A 21,864-nucleotide genomic window follows, 5' to 3' on the forward strand; every position below is an offset into this window, starting at 1 on the left:
AGAGAGAGAGACGGTGCTCCTCAGCTTCCTGAGGCCCAATGTGACTCTACTTTAGAGTGCCGTCTTTGCCTATACTTTAATTAATCAAATGGACATGTGGAACCCTTAAGTTTTATATTCTGTTAAGAGTTTTAATTAACTTCGGTTTGTTAGGTTTCCGGTTAAACTCTAGGTTAAAAGGTATCTGCTTTTTGGCCTTTTTAAATACATACTTGATTCAAATAAGACGACAAAAACTACTACAAAGAACACACAACTGAAACTTGGAAACAGAGATCCGTCTTCTTATTTCGCAAATCGTTAATGAACCCAAATTAAAATCAATACATCAATACATAGTTTCTTGTTTTGTATGAATGGCCTCAACATATTTGATCACAATATTTTAAGCAATAAATTATATGAAATAAATTATTGTTCCATTACCTTTTCATTCACCTTTTTTGTTTCAATCCGTGAAAGGCCTTTTGGCTTAAGATTAGTATTCACATCTATTAGGAACATCCAGAAGGTATGCGCTTAAGAAGAAACACTTTTATATAAAGTCAATGTTTATTTTTCCAAAAATTATAGTCGAAATCTACGGAGAGAACCCAATTCTTAATGAATCCGGAAAGAAAGTCTCTCGGCTGTGGTTGTAGAAGACTTTATTTTATAATCTTTTATATCCATTTCAAACCATAATTATATGATGATAAAATTAAAAAAAAAAACCCTTTTCAAATTTCTTAATTTACTTATTTCAAAATGATGTACTATACCTCAACAAATAATCAACACATTTAATATAACCGTCTATATTTAAAAAAAAAGCTGTAAAAGCTTTTCAATCCATACAAAAAGCTGATTGCTCTGAAAGCTAAGTGGGTTTGCTTCTGGTCTAAAAATTCATAATAATTAACAATTCTATGCATGTTAATATCTAACAATTTATAATAAGAATATAAATAATAATTTATATAATTAATTTATATGTCGCACATCATGAATAATTTAATTTCCTCGTGGAAAAGTTAACAAAGCATGTTAAAAAAGGTAAAACTTAGGAAAGATTATTTCTTAGTTAATTTTTTTTTTGATTAAAAAATAAACTTTCTTAGTTTAATTTTTATTTATCAAAGACGTACATAAATCGTTTCAAAATATATTATCTTTATTAATAATAATAATTTTCAGAAATATATTCATTCCTAATACTTACGTCGAAAAATTGCTGGTGTTGCAAAACAAATTTCTTAGACTAATGTAAAACTTATCATTTTTCAATAGAAGAGTTAGTCTTAATAAATAAAGAAGAATTCAACCCGTAATTCCGTCAATAAATTTATGATAACCTTTATGGCATCTCTTAAATAACCATTTGGATTTTTTAAAGCATATTATACCCCGAATTTTTTATAATACATTTATTGTTAGTTCTACTATTAGGCCGCAAAATTTAAGTTAGCTCCCTATAGTGCCTAGATCCTGGGATCTTCACATAATAAAACTATTATTAAGTTAGTTTAAGAAGCTAAAAAGCTTTCTTCCATTATTCTTCTATGAAAACATGTCACCTTCACATAATAATCACTATACTAGTCACTAGTCCCAGATAAAAAGTACATGTCTAAAAACTGTCCCTTTACTTAAAACTTAGTAGTTGAAGCTAGTGCTTTAAACAAAATATGTATGTTATTGGAAAAAAAACATAGATTAAATTTAAATGATATATATAATACATAATTTTTGTGATTTGGGTTTAATTTTTTTGAAAGTCAAAATTGATGATTAATTTGTAATCAAATAAACAAAAGTCTTTAAATTTGTAAATCATAGTACAAATGAAAATTGTATGCATAGACAATTATGTTGGTCTATCTTTCCCAAAGTTATAGAAAGGAATGATTTAACCAAATTATTCCAAATCCCTACTATGTGAGCTCTGAAAGATGTAGACGAATTTAGATAGTTATTGGAAAACTATATTAAGTTGCTAGACTAGTTTCTCGACGTTTTGTAATATCAAAAAATTAAGCTCCACTTTTATAGCTCAATTAGTTAATGTTGTTTATGTCAACAAATTACCTCTTTTACACTGTATGGAAAATCTTAACAAACCTTTTAAATCAGGAACAACAAATATGATTTCTGCTTTACTTACTGCCCTTTTTTTTTGTTGGTTTTTCTTTATTTATATGCAAGGTAGTCAAAAAATGTCTCAACTTTACATAAATTCATCATACAACAAGATTGATTTTTAACAGCATTTCACATTTTCATAGGCTTTTCTTCAATTACACTCCCATTTGTGGAGTTGTTTTTCTTTCACTTCTTTTTTTTACTACATTTTTTCATTTGGTTTTCTCATTCAAGTTTCATTCATTGTTTAACATTCATTCATATCATCGTTATCATTAGCATCATCATCATCATCATCTATGGGTAGTGGGAAAATAATTGGGAATTAAGGATGGGGGAGCTCTGTGGAAAGGGATTTCAACTAGCCTTTACAATATACAAATGGAAAAGATAAAATAAAAGTAAGGTATAATAATTGGGGGTGAAATGAATTTATGTGCCTTTTTTGTTTCTGCTTGTTTGTTGATTTTGTGTCGTGTTCGGGATGCTACTTTTTCAGACTCCATGCATTGTTGCTAGGCACAGGAACACGACGTTGTCCAGACTCACGGTTCAGCACCTCCATAATGCTTGTGGCTGGAAGCCAGCACTAGAAAAACACTTGTTAGTTGAGAAAATATATTTGTGATTTGTTTGCAACTTACTCTGTCTTTGTGGGCAGTGGCCACAACATTGCGATTCGGCTCCTTGTCATAGGATACCGATTCAATGCCAAATATTTCGCATAGCTCGTGCACTAGCTGACGCTTCTCACGATTCATGGTGGGGAAGGAGTGACTTCTTGATCTCTGTTTGCTCTCCTTGGCCAATTTAACCAAATCGGTCAACGTTTCGTACACACTTTTTGTAAGCGCTGGATTACGTTTGGCAAAACCTCGCACAAATTCCGAGTATTTTGTAAGCGATTTCGGTTGAGTTTCCGGATTACGTCCAGACTGAAAAGCAATGGCCAAGCGGCGATTACGTTCAAGCAGACGACATTCATCATTGCAATCCAAACTAAAAAAGGTTGACAGAGAATATAGATTTAAATAGTTCAATTTTGATTATTTAAACTCACGTTTTATTGGTCTTGCTGGTCTTGGCTGGTGCAAGTATTTCGCTGAGTTCCATGTAATTGCCACGCGACATTTCGGCCATGGATGAGGCCAACTGAGCAGTGGCAATACGACTGTGCTCCCTGGCCAGCTCTTGGCAACTGCGATTTTGTTTGCGATTACCGCATTCACATTGCACTTCGACAAGCTCTTTGCATGGCGTCTCAGGGCAGGCATCTTCATGGCAAATGGCTGCACATTTATGGCCACATCCCGGACGGGGTTTGGGGCAACTCTGACGGCATTGCTCGCCAGCTGCTTGGCAAGGACCTTCGTGACACGGCTTGATGCATTTGTGACGACCGCACGGCAATGGCTTGCCACAGGCCAAGCCACAGCTGAAGCTAGCCTGGGAGCAGGGAATGGTTTTGCGTTGCTCATGCTGGCCATGACACCATTTTGTGGTGAACATCATGCAAGGCGGACAAGTGGCCGAATGGCAATTATGCTGCGGCGGATGCTCACAGGGATGAGTGCGCGAGCAAGGACGCTTGCACACGGGACGCTTAGTGCCACACGGCACTGGAGGATAGATAACCTCGGCACCGCATTCGCAATAGAGCTCCTCAAAACTGCTGCGATAGCACGGAGGACAATTGCCACGATGACAGGGCTGATCGCATTTATGCCGACCGCAGCTGAGAGTGCGGTTGCAGGGCAACGGACAGGCATGATCGATGTCTATGCAACATTCCGAGTTGCATTTATGTTTGCCACAGCTGCGTTTCTTGATGCAGCGTCGCTTGCAACGGGCATCATCGGCCCGGGTGGATAGCTGGCGGCATTTGATCATCTGATCCATGTGACCACAACGACATTTCACAGCCGTTTGCTTGGGGCAGGGCGGACATTGGCCCAAATGACACTTGGTGCCACATTGATGCGGATGTTGCGGTTTGCCGCAACGCAACGTTTTCGAGCAGATGCCTTCACAGGTGGGTACAGTGTCCAGGCAACTGGTGCGTTGACCCTTGGGTACAGGCATTTTGCCGCAAGGACAACTAGTGATTTGTTCGGGACTCAGCTTACAGGGACGGCATTGGCCCGCATGACACGAATCCCTGCATTTGTGATTCCCACAGAGCAGCGGTTTGCCACAACTCTCTTTGCATGAGTAGCTTAGCTTATCGCGATTCTCCTTGGTGCATTGAACGGTTCGCTCTTGTTTCCCGCAATGGCAATGCTGTTCCACTTGCTCCGCGCATGCCTCACATTTGCCTTCATGGCATTCCTTTTGACAACGATGTTCGCCACAATTCATCAGCTTGTCGCATATTTCATTGCATTTGATTTCAGTTTTCATCGAACACTGCATAATTTTGCTGGAACGGCCACAGCCACAGCTTCGTTCCACATTGGCCTGACACGGGGGACAGGGGCCGGGATGACACAACAAAGTGCAGGCATGTGGACAACCTTCAATGCGACAGCAAACCTCACCACAACTATGGGGCAGCTCATTACGGCTGATGGGAGGATTCTTTAGTTTGCCGCAAAAGCATAAATATTCCTGGGGCACCTCTTGCAGCACATTCTGACAGGCTGGACAACGCCAGCCATTATCTGCTTTGGAACTACTGGCCCAGGTGATGGTACACTTTAAATGTAACACATGATAGCAATTCTGACATGACCAGGTGGCATGATGCGATTTGATGGCCTCCACACAGACCAAACATTCTAAGCGACGTTGCTCAATGTCACGGATCAGTTTCTCTCGCTGTGACAGTTTTTCATTATCAGCTGCCCTTCGAGGGGAACTTTGTTGTTGCTGTTGCTGCTGGTGTTTCTCTGGTGATGGTTGATTACTCTCATTACTGGTATCCAACTCTTCGACTGCCCGTTGAAAACCATTTATACGATCACGATTACGATTCCAATCGTCGCGTCTTTTATTACTACGATGATTGTCATAACGTTGTTGCTTCTGTGGCTTTTTGCTACTACGATCATAGCGATCCTCACGCTCATCGCGATAATCTACACGACGCTGCTGACGTGAATTAATAGGACGCTCTCTATCCCGATCTCGATCTCCACGTTCCCTATCCCTCTCCCTATCCCTATCACGATCTCTATCGTTTGTAAGCGCCGGCGGCGGCTGCTGCGGCGGTAAGGCTGAACGTGATTTCTGGTTCAATGGTGAAGACGTTCCTTCTGTATTCTGTATGGCAGTTTCTGGCTGGCTGGCAGTGCTATTACCATTCATTGTTGCTCTTGATGTTGTAGTTGTTGCTGGAGCTGTCTCTTCCAGATTTAATTTGGCCATTTGTGGCACAAATTCGGGTGCTGATGCCTGCAGTTTGGAAGCACTAAAATCGAAGGGATTGTTGCCAAATGGAGTATAAAGCTCGGCAAATGTTTGATTAACATTGTTACTATAATTGTTGCCAAACGCGGCGGCATTGGATGCGGATGTTGACGATGATGAAGAGGCAATGCCATCGCCATTCTGATATGATGGATAAAATGGCTGTGGATGAAACTATTTCAAAATCAAAGACGCAAAAGATGAACAATCAGAAAAAAAGGCATCGTTTAGTTAATGTTACTCACTTGTCCAAAATTATTGGAAACAGCTATAGGAGGTGTCAGTCCAAAGGCTCCGCCACCGCCACCAATTGCATACGGAGGATATTGTATAGTGGCGGGAACAGTATTTGGAGTTCCGCCTCCACCTCCCAAATTATGTTGCATTATGAATTGATTAAAATTCACATAGTTGTTGTTGTTATTGTGATTGTGATGGGTACTGCCGCTTGACATTGAAGCTCCCTCATGGCCATAGCTATCAGTTAATAATGGTGATTCATTCGAACCACTACCAACTCCAGACGCTGCGGCGGCTCCTCCCCGAGCACCATTGGTGATTTGTTGCCAGTATTCAGCCATTGTTGGACCACCGCTGCTACTGGCCAGCAGCTGCTCTTGATGTGGTCGGCTCAGTCTTTACTTTCGTCTTTTTTTCTACCTTCTTTTTTCCTTGCGTTTCGCTCTTCTCTCTGCTTGTGCTTCTTCTTCCTCACCACCGATGCCCACGCTGGCGAAAAAAAGTGTTGGTGTTTGTTCCTCCCCCTGTTGTTGTGTGTGCTGTAGCTGCAAGCAGAATGTTTAAACAAATTGTTAGCTGGTTCAATTTCTAACCGCAGGTGAGTTTAAAATGTTTAAATTTCACAACTATTTGCAACAAAATTACATGAGATTTCTCAATTTGTTAAATTAATCGATAGCAATCCCGACCGATAGGCGGTGTTTTATCGGCTATCTGAGCAAATGTCGACTTATCATCGTTATCAGCGCTAACGGAGCAAAATTATCGGTTATCAATGGACATTTCCGATAGTTTTAGCTGTATAAACTCTGGCAACACTAAACATTTTGCCAGCCCTTGGCGCCAAACTTAAAGGTAATTTTAATATATATTTTATTCATGGTCTCTTATTGTGAAAATCTTTTTTAATCAATTTCCACGGTGTACATATAGATTCCCACAATGAGACCGTACAGACCCAGGACTTCACAGAAAATCAATATTAAAATCATGCCAATAAATAATCTTGGCTGCTGAGCCGTATTGCGTACTCCAATATCACCGACAACTCCAATTGCATATCCTGCTGCCAGTCCAGAAAAGCCCACCGAGAGACCAGCAGCCAAGTGTATATACCCTTTTGCCAACGAATATGTTTCGGCAGTGTCCAAACTTCCAGAGATCAGTATGGATACAACTAAGCCGTAAATGGCTATTATACCAGCCATCACAACGGGTATAATGGATTTCAGGATCAATTCCGGACGCATTACAGCAGTGGCTGCAATTCCAGTGCCAGCAACCGCAGTGCCATAAGCCGCTCCAAAGGCAGAAAAGACGATGGCCGCAGCAACACCCATGACGCCATAGAAAGGTCCGTATAAGGGAAAATATTCCAAATTTCGTATCTCCATTGTAGTATCCCATTTATTAAGAGGAGTAAGCAGATTTTCCAATTCCTCCGGATTCCAGTCCAACATGATGGATGTTTTTTTTTTGGGGGGTTTTTTGATTTTTGTTTTACTTTGTTAGCGTTTTAGTCAATCGAATTCAATTACTTGTTTATTTAATTTTTTATCACATACAGACGTCAAACTTATGACAAATAAAAACTAGTCAACTAGATTTGAGATAATACTTAAAACTTATATACTATTCATTCGAATCGAAAGATCATTTTGTGATTTCTTGTTTTCTTTTATGGTCTATATAAAAGTATAATAAATTTTAAATAAACTTGAGAAAAAGAAGACTATAAGTAGTTACTTTAAGATAGCAAAATGCAGTGGAAATAAAGTCATAAAATTGAGTTTTCAATTGAAAAATTTAAACTAAAATATGTATTTACAAATTGGATAGGATTTTGGTTGGCTCAAAATGTTCTCAAATTACTGAGCAGAGATTGCTGTGCCGGCGGAAAGGTCGCTGAAGGTGGTGGTCCAGGTATGGCGAATGTGGCCAGTGATAGGCTGGCAGGCACTTGACTTTGTCCTTGACTCGGACTCTTCCCAAGCATAGGATATGTGCCGCCTGGAGCACTATCCATTGGTCGATATTGACACTTTTTGGCATGGGTACGCATATTACTCGATTGTGTGAAGGCCTGATTGCAATTGGGATGCGGACAGACGTAGGGCTTGCAGCCGGTGTGATAGTTGAGATGCGTTTTCAGATGATGCTTTTTTGTAAAGGCTTTCGGGCAGAGTGGACAACTGAATGGCTTTATGCCCGAATGGAGACGATGATGCAGGGTCATGTTGCTGCGATCGGCAAAGGATTTGCCACAAACGGAACACTGATATGGTTTCTCGCCACTGTGGGTGCGCATGTGTTGCTTGAGGAGCATCTTCCGCGAGAATCTCTTGCCACATTCGGTGCATTTGTGTGGCTTGACTCCCGTGTGGATGCGCACATGCATATTGAAGGCGACACGTTGATTAAATGACTTGGGGCAATAAGGACATTCATATTCTTTGCGGTTTCTATGTATTTTCATATGACTACTCAGATAACCTTTGTCATTAAACGTTTTCCCACACTCAGGACACTCGGCTGCGAATTCCTTGGTCCCACGATGAACCGACAAATGATATTTATAATTTCGTAACTGGGAGAATCCTTTGCCGCAATCCGAACATTCATAGCGCGGTGATTTGTGAGTCTTTTCGTGGTTCTGCAAATCAAAAGAAAAAGAAACAGATATTAGCTTGAGTTTACTTTGCGTGTTGTAGGCCATTTTGTTGTTAGCCAACTTCAAGGTGTCTGTGTGTGTGTCTATCTGCACCCATGCGTAAAACCAGTTCTCGCTTCTGTTACGGTGGCCCACCATTTTTTCTTTTTTGTTATACTCTGATCATCTGGTTGAGATTTGCATGTGGAATCGTTGGCACGACAACGACCTAAGTCAAGTAAGACTCTCTCCCGCTCTCTTTCTCGCTCTCTTTCTCACTCTCGCTCTCGCACTTGGACTATACCTGGCTCGCTTTTTACCTGTCATTCTTTTTCTCTTTCCCTCAACGGTTTAACTGGTTAACTCCGCCTTTTAAATTGAAGTTAACACGCCCCCTTATCGCTCATTTCTGGATCAATCAGGTTGCTCGAAAAAAACAAGTTACAGGCAAGTTACAGAATATTGGATTTAAAATAGAATAAACACCTCAAATAATAAAATTCAAATTTTAAAAAAATATAAACACCTAAAAAATTAAAGAGGTTTTTCAAAGAACATATGTATATATAATATAAATAAAGAAATTTTTTTCTAAACCTTGGAAATTATCTTTGATTAAATATTGATAAAACTATTGAGGAAGTTTACTTTAAATTTAAGTAGAATTTGTCATGTTAAAACTTTGGATTTTTAATTTCCATTAGACATTATTAGAAGTAAAACTTCTTCTACTTCAACTCAAGTGATACAAATGAAATTTGTGATATTGAAAAATAATTTAATAACCCAATAATAATATAAAAATTTCAATAATTCGTTTCTATTAATCACTCTAAAACTTTTGTATTAAAATGTTTAAACTAAATTTTATTTCTTTTGTTTCAATTCGATTTAGCTAAAGAAATATTTAATTTTAAGAATTTTTAACATAAATTTTACAGTTTTTAAAATGTATTTAATACGAATTTAATTTAAATATACTGAACAAAATTCTTTTAAGTTTTGGAACGCCAAAAATAATTTTAAATAATGTATTAACAAAAACGTTTAAGTTTAATACATTGGAGACAATTTTAAAACTGCATCAGAAAAATTTGTCTTAAATGGATGTGGTTCATAAAATCAGGAATTAAGCTTCAAGATGTGACTTTTTTCGATTTAGAATAATCAAATAGATAACTACAAAAATTAAAGCCAAAAATGAATGATAAAAATTTAATTTTAAAGTCAATATTAACTGTTTTAATTTATCAACAAGCTATAGCTATACTTCATTTCAAGACTTCTCGATTTCAATTACAATCAAAAATATTAGAAATATTATTAGAATTTATTAAAATCTCAATTCTCACAATATTCAGCCTATTTTCTGTAGGAAACGTTTTTGAGACATTTGTAAAATATTAAATTTTCAAACATCAAAAGACCAAAGATTTGAAAACAAATGAATCCCAAAACAAAAACAGATATCGAAGACTTTTTTAATATTTCTTAAGAGAAGAGATCAGTCCTATTTTTTAACTTTATTTCATTGATCCCGAAATATTTATTATTATTCAATGATTACTATTTAGAAGGTTAAAATTTGACAATGCTTTAATTGCCAGGGCTTTTATCATTTCAGTTTTTAATTTTTGCGAAGATATTACAATACTCTAGTTGAGATCTTTCGAATAAAAATACTTCAAATCGTATTTTATTTGTATAAGAAATCAAATAGTTTACTATTCAACTATGGTGCCATTTTTTGTAAATTACTCGTATAATATATTTATATTATTATATGAGTTTAAAGTATTTAAACCTTGGATCTAATAAAAATATGTTCTGGAAGGTTCCTATATAAATACAAATTAATATTTGTGGCTAACTTATTTCAGTAATTATGCGATGAATGCATTTTGTTAGTATGAGGACTCGAAGTTTCAATAGATGTAGAGACCCCAAGGACTCCCCGCACTGAAACGGTCCATAATTCAAATACCTACTTTATATTTTTATAATTATGGTTCCTAATATTTGGTAATTCATATGATTCCTAATATTATTTTCCCCTTTTCCATTCTGTAGTATTTATTACTTAAATTTTTAAAGCATGCCCATGGAATTTTTCTATTCCTTGACTCACCTGTAGTGTCTCTGAGCAACCGAAAACTTTGTCACATATGCGACACTTGTAGCTGATCTCTTCTGAGGAGGCTGTGTTATTAGTTCCCATGCCGACGGCACTGACAACGGCTTGAGGCTTGGGTATGAGGGCAACAGATGCCGCATTTTGGCTAGTACTCAGACTTAGATTGGTCACTGTGGTCAGTGAGATATTTGTGCTGCTGGTGGTAAGATGATTGAGATGGAGATTGAGATTATCCTGCCGACCAGGACGTGTACTGTGTGTGCTGCTTGCCGATGAGGCTGCTGGCGATATCAATGGGGTCGAGTGTTTATAGGCAACGGATTGAAGTTGTTTGTAGTAATCCAAGCACTCCAGACAATCCGGCCTTGTGCAGGCTGTAGAAGATTTCGTACGAGGTGCATAAGATTGTGTCTGGGAACTGCCATTGATCACATAGGGAGCAAAATAACGTTTCTGTTGGTGTTGCTGCTGCTGCTGTTGCTGGTGTTGGGTTTGGGTCTGCTGATAGGGCGAAGTGGGTGGCGTATTTAGACCAGCTGCTGCTGCTGCCGCCGCATATGCCGGCAATAGATGCGGAAAGAATTGTGCATAGAATTTGGTAGCATTTGCCATGGCCAAAAAATCTGGTGAATAGGCATTTAAATATGGATTACTGGCCGGAGTTGAGACGGCAATTGGTGATGTTGTCGTTGGTTGTGCTGTAATTGGCTTTTGAGTTGCTGGTTGACTGCCCTTCGAGAGATCCAATATATCCGATGTGGTCTTTTTTTTAATCTCCTTCTCTTTGCCCAATATGCGACTTATGCTAAAGTCTGTAACTTGGCCAGGAGCTGCTGCAGCGGCAACAGCCACCGATGCTCCATTTGGCTGAATTGCCAGAGCCGTTGTTGTTGCAGTTGCTGTTGTCGTTGGTGTTGGTGGTGACAATGGTGACAAGTCATAAGTACGCTGCATTATGGCATGCTTGAAACCCATGTTTTTTGGTTTTGTTACGGATTCGTTCATAGACCACGTTAAAAATAATCTTAGCGATTTGCAACTGTCGCGCTACGCGTCGAAACTCGAAATGTTGTGACTTCCACAATGTTTGGGGACCACAACATCTTTTCGTTCAAGTCTCTCGTTGAATTTAATTGGTCAAGAAACTGGTTTCCCTTCTTCTCTCTCACTTTGTTTGCTGGATCAGTTTGGAGAAAATCTCTCTCTGTCTCTCTCCCTATCTTTCTCTTCTCTTCTGACTCTCTGCCAATTAAGCAGAGACAAACTGTAGCACCTCCAATTACGAGAGTTGCTATCTCTAGAACCATTTGGTAGTAGCATTTTACTAGTCACATCTATCATAAAGTTTATCTTTAGCAAAAGATCACTGGAGGAGTCTCTCTTTCTTGCTCTCTCTCTGGATCTCTGTGTGGATTCCTGGCCTAAACTGACTGGGATTTTTGTTGATCTCTGGCGTTGTGTGTGTGTTTTTTTTTGTAATTAATTGCGGTAATAAAATGTGCGCATCGTTAAATTTTTTGAAAATGTATTTCTTCTCTCGTTGTTGGTCTTATTGTTGGCATGTGTGAATCTTACGGTTATGTCCATACACCTGGAATGGATGTGGATAACTTTCATAAGCAAGTGTGGGAAGGACCAGCAACTTATATAATATTTATCAGATGGAATGCATGAAATGCCCCAAGGAGTTAGAACTGAAGAAGGAGCTACTGGTTTATGATTATAAGCAAAATAGGAATTTAAGATAAACAGGACAGGAATATAAAATTAAGAGTTTATTAAAAATTATCTATAAAATTTATGAAGGAGTTGAGTCGTCATTATCCAACTCAGAGAGATATTCTATTTAAGAATATAGATCCTTGGCGGAAGTCAAAGGGATGGGTGGATGGGTTAAAAAAAAAACTATTTTTTATCTCCTAAACTGTTACATTTGCAATGTCCCCTCAAGTGCCCGATTTTACTCCACAAAACAAAACATAGAGCATAAACATAAAATTACATAAATCACTAAATAAGAATATTTAATACTTTTTTTCATTGCAAAATCGCGTGGTTCTTTAAGCCGAAGCATTCAGAGTATATCCTTAGAAATATATATGTATATCTAAATTTAACAGATAAAATTTTAAATTTCCAGTCCAATAAAAAATTCTTTAGAAAGAACTTAACCCATTTTCTATTTTTCCAACAGCAGATCTTTCTTAAATTTTTTTTATAGAAAATAGAATATATAAAGATGAAGTTAGATTTATTAACTTTTTGTAAGAAAGTTACTAGTAAGTTGTATTAGTTTAAGTCCGAAATCTAACTTTGCGTAAACCTTTTAAAGGGTTTAAACTTAGTTCCTGCGACGAAACATATAATAGACCAACGTATAGCTCGACCATTTCCAGTCCCATTAACACCAAAACCGCTTGAGATTTTTGAAAAAAAGTGATTCTGAAACTAACTTCATCTGGGTAGATTTTATAAACCAAATTTGGTTGATATGGCCCCCGAAGTTGCTGACATTTTGGTGTTCATTATGTTGGATCTCAATTTCCAATTCAGGCAACTTCCTTCGAGATTCTTAACCTATTAATAAAAGTTACATTCCTCCTTCGACACTCCAAGTTCCAGTTGAATTGCCCTTGGGACCCCTATAACTTTCAATATATGTAGCATCAGTAGCGACCATAAAAATGTGCAAAACAAAATGCTCAACTTGATTTGTGATTGGTTGAAAATCTCATAAATTACAAACCGAAGAAGTTGCCGAGGATACCGGATCCACTTTGCCAAAATGGTGACACACAAAACTTCAGTAAAACTGGGGAAAAGGGAGACAAATGAAGTGGTGTAGCTTTACAGCTATAATACATGGATATGTCAGAGGATGAGTCAACCTTGAACAGAAGTCTCTGAAACTCTTTGAATGCCAATTACCGGCAGGTTCTTCTAATGTTTCTTATCCGCTTACAAAACGATCTTATCTCTAGGTTAAAACAGTGGCTAACTATCGGTTCAACCACTTTGCCTCTTGATTGATAAATAGTTTTGGGCTTGTCAACACGCGCACGATGCCTGGGTCCATGATCTGCATAAACGGGGTAAATTCATTATGATTAAATGAGGAGAGGAAAAACTTGTTCAACCTTAGTTCAGTTTCTTATTTTTCGTGGAATTCTGCGAGATCATTAACATATGCGAGAGCCAAAGACTTTCGACAAATAAACCAAAAGAAAAGCAAAACAAAAAAGATTATAATTATACCCACTAAATCATCGAGAAGCAGAGCGAGAGAGAGAGTAGACCCGACTCCTGCCTGCCCAAGTTGAACTCCGACTACAACTCCTTCATGACTAATGTTTATTAGCTGCTAATGGTTTGTTTTACAAAAGCTACGTGGTCAAGTCCGAGACGCGTATCCAAATAAAATCTTCCTCAAGCATACATACTAAAAAAAAAAAAAGAAAGAAAAAAAAAACTGTTTCACCCGTTGACATTTTGACAAATTTCCAGCTCCTCGTTTGGGGGCAGACGCAGCTTCAATGTAAGCTGATACCTATCTCTACAATGCGATGATGATGATGCTGCTGCTCCACCAAAAGATTCTCTCCCATTCCCTTCCTTCTTGGTTCACACTATTAATTTTCCGCTCGTTTTTCGCTCTTAGTTTTTGTAGTACCCTTCTTGGGGTGGTCGGTATTTATCTTATTTTGTCGGCATTTAAAATAAATACAAAACCAAAACCAAAGCCAAAGAAACAAACAAACAAACCTGTTCGTTCTTAGTCAACTTTGTTTCACTGTATATTGTGAACCTTTAATGTCATGTGTTATCGGTTAATGATCAGCCGTTGTCAAGTGATTTTCTGTCAGCGGGTGTTCATCTCTGCTCCTCCAACTCCACCATCTCATGTTTAAGGTTTAATTGCCTCAGGTTTTGGTCCAGCTTGTGGTCATTTGTTTTGGTTTTTTTTTGGGTGCGTGATTTGCTTAACTCTTTGTTATGTGTAGCTTGACAAATGTGTTGATGTGCCAAAAGGTTGAATTCTGTTTAAATTTTTGCATTAAAGATTAAGCGATCCTTATGCCTTGATCTGTATGCAAAAGCACGATGAAATGGCCTCTGAGATTAAGATTTCTTAATGAGCTTAGTCACAGCGTATTACAAAGTTGAAGCTTCTCTAAGTTTTACAAGTTAAGATGGTAGATTTACCTAACTTTAGAGAGCTATGAAATTTTTTACAGAAGTTAGTATCCATAAATTTGAGTTTGAATAAGTAATCTGACCGGATCTTAGAAAATTTTATTACATACACAATATTACATCGAATATAATAAGTATTATAAATAGTATCCATGGACGGATCTGTTTTGGGCATATCAAAACATCAATATGTCACTTTAAAGACTCAATAGAGAGAGAGAGAGAGAGACTCTGGGGAGGGTCTGGGACGGTCTGGTGAGGGTCTAGGGAAAGTCTGGTGAGATCCTTCAATAATATAAATAACAAAAACCTAGAGAAAATTTATGATACTCGTTATAGAAAGAAAATAATATTTACCTAAAATATTATTTGACCTTCAGCTATTAATTGTTCGTTTATTTACAAGTTTTCCTATTGCTTACAGAATATACATACATAAATATAAAAATTTAAAAAATATTATATTCATAAAATATATTCTATGAAGGATTTGTTAATCCTCGACAGTATTCCCTGATTCCGAAGCTTAAACTTTTAATATTATTATTTTACTAACTAAAAAAAATCACAATATAATATAAATAGTTTAAGGCCCAGAAGCTAAAGCTAATACTAGTGTTAGATTCAATGTATATAAGTAAAATTAAAGTATTTTAAAATTAAAGTAAAGAAATTATTAAAATTTAAACTTTTAAACTTAACAAAACACTGTAATTTCGTCAATTTCAAAAGTTATAAGAATAATAATTTTTAAAGACTTAAAGAAAAAAGGCGAACTCAAATTTTTTGAAAACCATTTCCATGTATTTACCATATGCCAATGGAAAACCCATCGATTCCATACGATGCAAAATTTTGAGTTTTAACAAAAAATATATACCAAATATATAAGTATTCAAATTACCAAAAAAGAAAAAAAACACCAAGGAAGACAACTAAAATTATAATGTAATGATAAAGAGTAAAATATAAAATAATTATAATAATTATATAATTCTTAGTCATTTTAAAATGATAACAGCTAACTATTTTATTCATTTTTTTGAAGAAGGCTTGTTAAAAAAAAATTGGTAGTTATGTATAATTTTTACAATTTTTGTGTTAGTTCCCACATATGTCAATATTTGTTTAATTTAAAACCAAATTATTAAAATGCTCCACAAGAACGACTCTTTTATTTGGCCAAAAAGTAGTTTTAACTAAGATCAATATGCTCTCTTTGAGAAAAACTAGTGTAATTAAACTTAGCGATGTATTTAGTTACATATTTTTCCAAGCCTTCTATTTTGTAATAATTTCAGGTGAATAAAAATACCAATGCAAATCATGATGAAGTCCACTAGCTAAACCATCAACTAAACTATCTCAGGTAAATCACTTTCGAAGCAATATCTTATCAGAAGAGATCTATGTGACTAGCTTTAAGAGATATTTAAATTGTTAGAGTGAAAACGTTTCACACCATAAAACATAATACTTACATTTTTACAAGAAAAAACGTATTTTCCTAACAATGAGCATGCAAATGCCTATCAAATCGCCCACACATCGCTGGAACAATTCAATCAGAGACAAAAAAAAACCCTATAAAAGAGACATTCAAAGTTTTGCCCGTTAAATAGGAGACTTTTGGAAAATGTCTATTTGGGAGGTGTTATACGAGAGTATGTTAGGTAAATGTATATATCTTCTATTGTCTATTGTATTGGATAATTTATGCGGCCCCTGTAAATAAGTTCGCCGAAAATGAGACAAAGACAAAGAGGCCAAAGACTTGAGCAAAAGGCGATATTCATAAATTATATATGTATATGCATTAATGTCGTCTATAGTTAAGTATATAAGCAACAATATAGTATATATACTATGGGCAAGGCGATGTTGTAGATCACAATCATTTCAATTAATTCGTATATAAAAATACAGAAATACATTTTAAAATGAGGCAAGACGGCACGGCGCGAGCTTTGCAAAATAAAACGCGTCCCGCTTGCTCACAAATATATCAAATTTCAATATAAATGAACCAGAGGCATAAATCAAGAGGCAGACCCCCCTCCTAGTCAGTTGTTGTTGATCATGATGATGATGATGATGCCCACGAAAGTGTAGAAATAAACACGACATTAACTGGCCCGATTCAACTTGGTTAGGGTCTTCTTGTTTTTGGTTGTATTTTTTTTTCTGTTTTAATGGATGCTAAAAACCAAATTTAATGGACTGACGAATTGCTGTCACACCAAATACAAAAAAAAAAACAAAAATTTGGTTTGCTTCGAACGTTTAGATCGGTCAACTTTCTTTGCTGTTACAAGATAGTGAGAGAGAGAGAGGGTGAAAGAGTGAGAGAGGGAGAGGGAGAGACAGATCGATGTGGGGTACTATATTTAATTTGCTGTTAATTATGTTAATGAAAACACATTTCAAATGCTAGAATTAAAATCAAATTTTTCAATTTAAATTCGATCGCATCGCATGGACCATTTTTATACGAAAAACACATTTCATTGGAATTGAAGTCCGTTAACGTGTGTGTGTGCAAGCGAGATGGATGCATTGATCTTTGATCTGGTATTTGGCTTATTGAGAAATTGTGTCTCAGGGTGATCGGCTGCGTGTGTTCGTTTGTTTTACGCAGAGGGGACTAATAAATCTACGAAAAATTTGGTTTTGTTGTCGCCAACGCCAACAAGATTTCAAAGTTAACATCATTTGTTGTTGTTGTTTTTGTGTGGTTGTTGGTGTTGTTTTTATCGTTGCTGTTGTTAATGTTAGTGTTTTTGTTGTTGTTCCTTTTGCTGTTCGCACCGTCTTAACTATTACTGTTGCTGCTGCTGCTGCTGTTGCTCCTGTTGCTTAGATTAGTTGCAGTTGCTTGTTGCAGTTTGTTAACAGTCGCTGCTGTTCTTTTTGCTCGTATGTTGGTAATTGCAATTGTTGAAGTCTCCATTGCTGTTATTGAAGCTGTTGCTGCTATTGCGCATACAGCATTTTTATTGCTGCTATGATTGCAATTCTTGTTGCAGTTTTTTAGAGCTGTTGCTCCTGATCCAACTGCTGTTGTTGTTGTTAGTTGAGATGCTGTTGCAGTTGTTGCTGTTACTGTTAAAAATGCCTTTTTGGTGTTCTTGTTGCTGCTGTTCCTTTGACGTTTTCGTTGCAGTATTTATAAAGTGGTTACACCTGCTGTGGTTGTTACTTTTGTTGCTGATGTTTGCCTTTATAGTTTGGTGTTGTCGTTGCTCCTGTTTTTAAGGTTTTGTCTCCAGTTTTTTACGGTTTTTTCCTCATGATGTTGCATTTGTGCTTTTTTATAAAGTTAATTGATAATGTGGTTGCTTTTGCTGCTGTTATCAAAGTTGACGTTTTGTTTTTAGTTTTAGGTTATTGGTTTTGCATTCATTACTTCATAATGCTTCTTAAGTTGTTATAAGCTTATATTTTCCATATTGCAGCAGCTTTTGTTATTACCAATGTTGCTGATTTTGCTCTCCCCTTGTAAATGTTGCTATTGGCTTTTTTCACCTTTTGCTACTGTACTTATTATTAGGTTTTGTTGCAGTAACCATTTTTTTTTATTATTATTACTGATGTTCTCCTTCTGCAATCTGTCCTTACCCGGCCAGTTACCATGAATGCATGATTTTTGGACAAAATGTAAATTGGAAGATTATGTTTCAATGTGAAAGTTAAGACTTAAATAAAAGATTCGCAAAGAAAATGGTGATTTTTAACAATTCGTTATATAAATTATTGGCTAAATTGTTATTTTTCAAACTTTCTTTTCGCCAATTTCTAGCCGATTTTAGTTAGTAATATATACATTAAATTGAAAGTTATTATATTTTAAAATAAGTTTTGATCCGATTTTTAAAAAAAATCTTAATCTCATAATTTTTACGCCATAACATTATTCTAACTTGAAAATAAATACAAAAATTAACGAGAAATTAAGGTCAGGTTATTGGAATTTTAAAACATTAATATAATTTTTGAAAATCCGTTAAAATTTGGCAAAGTTACAGATTCGCAAACTTAAAGGTTTTAAAGAATTTTTCGAATTTTATAAATTAAGTTTTGCTCAATACTGTATTAAATCCGTTTTTCGGTGATCAAAAATTATTTAAAAACGCTCTGAGTGTGCCTGCTATATTTTCTAATCCTGCTATGTGGAAAATCCGAAACTGGTTACCATGAAATTGCTGTTATAGTCATTTCTCTTACTCGTTTCACCTGTATTTGGTGCTTCACTTCCATGTCCTTGCTAATGTTTTCACAGTTTTTTTTAATGTTTCTGATCCTGTAACTGTTCTGCTGCTCCTTTTGATATGATTATTTTTGTTCCTGTAACTGTTGTTGCTTCTGTGATGGCAACAGCATCTCATAAATATGACTTTCCCTCATATTGTTTTAAGCAAAGTCAATTTCTTACAGTGTAAACGCATTAACTAAAGCTAATTTGAGACTGTGAGCCACACACAAAGCAAAGTGCTACCCAAAAAAGTAGAGAAGAGGAAAAAAAAACGAAATCTCAACCACTTTTGCGCTTTAATGGGCTTGCCACATTTAAATGCGGCACATTATTCTCATTAAGATCATGTAGTCACTGTCCGTCCGACTGGTCACCCCAACAGCTGTTTCAGTGCTGAATTTTAGCTTCCTGAGCAAAATCAATCAAAATTTTTAACGATGTGACAGGTTAACACGTTTCTCTCAGTTGGCATGGCCTGTTGTGTTTTATTGTCTTTTCTGGAGTGTCATTTGGTTTATTTTTTTTTTTTTGCTGTTAAGCTTTGATCACGTTTGATGCCGCCGCCACCGCCGATGAAGAGTGCGAAATTAGCATAATTTAATTATGAGTTCTTTTTGTTTTTTGTGGCAAACTATTTGGGTGGTTCAATCACGATAAAATGGATGGGCATTTCACGGCGATTTATGGATTTCGAAATGCCATACATCAGGAAGTCGTCAGCGTTGATTCCACGTAATGTGTGTGTCTGATTGTGAGTAAGAGATCTTACGTGATGTCAGCCTTTTAATTTTCACACAATTAACTAACATTATCCCCAAACCCAAGAATTATTTCATTCACAAAAATCTCTTTTACGATCATCACTAACCTCGGTGGTAGGTCTTCAACACTTTTATGGCCTTTTCCGTAAAGGATTTTCACTTTTTCTCAGCCTAAACATGCCTAACAGACTGCTAATCAACTACATAAATCTTTAAGAGTTTTTTGTCATAACTTTTCATTTAATAAACTCTTAACTCTCAACGATCGTCAACTTTAACAAAAGGCGACCAGTTAACTAATTATCTTAATGACAATTATTATATATATAAAAGAAAAAAAACTTAAACTACGCATTTATACTCCTGTAAGACATGACACAATGGCCAACACAATTATCACAAATGACCATAATTATTATCAACAAATAATAAAAGACAACTAAAAGGATCATAAAAACCTTTATCATTTTCTGGGGTAACATTGAAGATACATTTCAGTAGCCAGTTGCTGTCGGTTAAATGGAAAACTGAAGAAAATTTTAAATGCTAGCACAAACCAAAATTAACTAGAATTATCTTGGCAGGAGATGAAAAAAGATCATTTAGAAGGATGGTTGGAAAATCTTTACTAACTTACAAATATTTTAGAATGGAACAACCTTGGAATTTATGATAGATAAATGATTTCCGGCCTTAGAAGGCAATAAAATCAAATACTTTCTATTCCTACAAGTATATTAAAAAAGCAAATAAGTAGAATACCTATTAAATTAAGATTAGAAAGGTCCCTAAAAACTTCGATAAGTACCAAGGTATGAAAAAGTCTATCTCAGATTTCAAAGATTTTGTAGAATTTGACTTGAATCGTTTTGAGTCAAATAAGTAAAATTATAAACAATTTTAGAAATGGTATCGAAATATTTTGAATATAAAATTTTAAAAATATCAAAAACCTAGTAGAATAAGTGAGCAAGAGTTTTTGAAAAAGCAATTAGAGAAATCAAGAAAGTCGACTATATTCGAGACTTGGACTATTTCTCGAATATAAATTTCGCGTTCTTCTATTTAGACAAATATATTGCAAAAGTATTCAATATGACTGTTATTTAAATTAATTTCAGGTTATTGATTATCCCTGATAATCTTTGATAATCTTATATAGATGAATGCATATACAATCGGTGCATATACAGTCGGTGTCTTAACAAGTGGTCTATTTAACTATACATATAGCTAGAATTGTATCTGTCATACCAATTCTTTAACTAGTTGGGAATTACAGCTTAATGAAGAAGAAATGAACTGAAAAACTAAACACTTATTGATAGTTCATAATTTCATTTAAAGTAGTTCTAGTTAAAAACAAAGCTAATATTTTACCTATAATGAACACTTACAAAAATACACATTTTAAAGAAATATTAAAGAGTTCTGAACTCTTAATTAAATTAAGATTTGAAATTGATCAGTCTACCATTCCAAATTATATATTTATTAGAAATTGTGTTCACTGCTCATAACATATCTTAAACTTTTATGTAACGATGATTTTATTTTCATGGCACATTGATTTAAAATAGCGTCCTGTACTTACTTTCTAGCCTTTTGCTTTCAGTTGCAGTAGCCGCAAAAATTCCCTTGAACTAAAATGATTGACATGAGAATGCTGAAAGTTTACCTTAAAGCAATGACAGAAATGTTGTCAGTCTCCTCCAACTCCATGGCTCCTCAGGGGTCCATAACCCAACATAGCACCTGCTGTTGTCTACTATTCGGTTTTGTTTTTTCTCTCTTTTGTGGTTCATTACGACAAGAAAAAACAAAATCTCGACTTCTGTGTAAGACATTTTTTAATAAATATAATATAAAATGGGTGGCTGCAGCAACAACAGAAAAAAACAAAAAAAAAATCGTTTACAAGAAAAACAATTAAATAAAACAAAATAAAATAAAAGAAAAAAACAAAGCTACGCAGTTAAAGACCCTAAAAAATGTCAACTGTTTGCCGCTCGCCGCTTGGAAGTTGCTGTTGATGCTGCCCCACAGACAAATCTGTCTGCCACTAGGCTAAAACAGTGTGAGATGGTTAGGTAGTAGAGCAGAG

General features: G+C 35.8%; 3 protein-coding genes across 5 annotated transcripts; all 3 read right to left on the minus strand.

Annotated features, from left to right (window-relative positions):
- Positions 1–2,148: 2,148 nt before the first annotated feature.
- On the minus strand, positions 2,149–6,475 carry LOC6643475 (protein shuttle craft). Of its 3 annotated transcripts, XM_002066462.4 has the most exons (5): positions 6,415–6,475; positions 5,775–6,314; positions 3,182–5,703; positions 2,766–3,120; positions 2,149–2,710 (listed from the first exon to the last, which is right to left on the minus strand). In XM_002066462.4, the coding sequence occupies exons 2-5, from the start codon at positions 6,108–6,110 to the stop codon at positions 2,609–2,611; spliced, it is 3,315 nt and encodes a 1,104-aa protein (XP_002066498.2). In that variant the 5' UTR covers positions 6,111–6,314; positions 6,415–6,475; the 3' UTR covers positions 2,149–2,608. The 3 variants fall into 3 exon arrangements, with proteins under 3 accessions (XP_002066498.2, XP_023032155.1, XP_023032154.1); XM_023176387.2 differs by having other exon boundaries at positions 3,182–5,691; positions 5,775–6,466; XM_023176386.2 differs by having other exon boundaries at positions 5,775–6,466.
- Positions 6,476–6,625: 150 nt separating this feature from the next.
- On the minus strand, positions 6,626–7,340 carry LOC6643574 (V-type proton ATPase 16 kDa proteolipid subunit). The gene has a single exon (XM_002066461.4). It carries the CDS (start codon positions 7,227–7,229, stop codon positions 6,675–6,677), a length of 555 nt encoding a protein of 184 aa, XP_002066497.1. The 5' UTR covers positions 7,230–7,340; the 3' UTR covers positions 6,626–6,674.
- Positions 7,341–7,621: 281 nt separating this feature from the next.
- On the minus strand, positions 7,622–11,528 carry LOC6643573 (zinc finger protein 250). The gene is made up of 2 exons (XM_002066460.1): positions 10,548–11,528; positions 7,622–8,422 (listed from the first exon to the last, which is right to left on the minus strand). Exons 1-2 carry the CDS (start codon positions 11,526–11,528, stop codon positions 7,622–7,624), a joined length of 1,782 nt encoding a protein of 593 aa, XP_002066496.1.
- Positions 11,529–21,864: the final 10,336 nt, after the last annotated feature.

This window comes from Drosophila willistoni, assembly GCF_018902025.1.
Source record: "Drosophila willistoni isolate 14030-0811.24 chromosome 2R unlocalized genomic scaffold, UCI_dwil_1.1 Seg200, whole genome shotgun sequence".
Lineage (NCBI taxonomy): Eukaryota > Metazoa > Arthropoda > Insecta > Diptera > Drosophilidae > Drosophila > Drosophila willistoni.

Coding starts and splice junctions, on each gene's coding strand:
- LOC6643574 (XM_002066461.4), bottom strand. CDS start 7,229: ATGTTGGACTGGAATCCGGAGGAATTGGAAAATCTGCTTACTCCTCTT.
- LOC6643475 (XM_002066462.4), bottom strand. CDS start 6,110: ATGGCTGAATACTGGCAACAAATCACCAATGGTGCTCGGGGAGGAGCC. Junction 5,704..5,774: donor TTTCCAATAATTTTGGACAA/GTGAGTAACATT, acceptor ATTTTGAAATAG/TTTCATCCACAGCCATTTTA. Junction 3,121..3,181: donor ACCAGCAAGACCAATAAAAC/GTGAGTTTAAAT, acceptor AACCTTTTTTAG/TTTGGATTGCAATGATGAAT.
- LOC6643573 (XM_002066460.1), bottom strand. CDS start 11,528: ATGGGTTTCAAGCATGCCATAATGCAGCGTACTTATGACTTGTCACCA. Junction 8,423..10,547: donor GTTGCTCAGAGACACTACAG/GTGAGTCAAGGA, acceptor TTTGATTTGCAG/AACCACGAAAAGACTCACAA.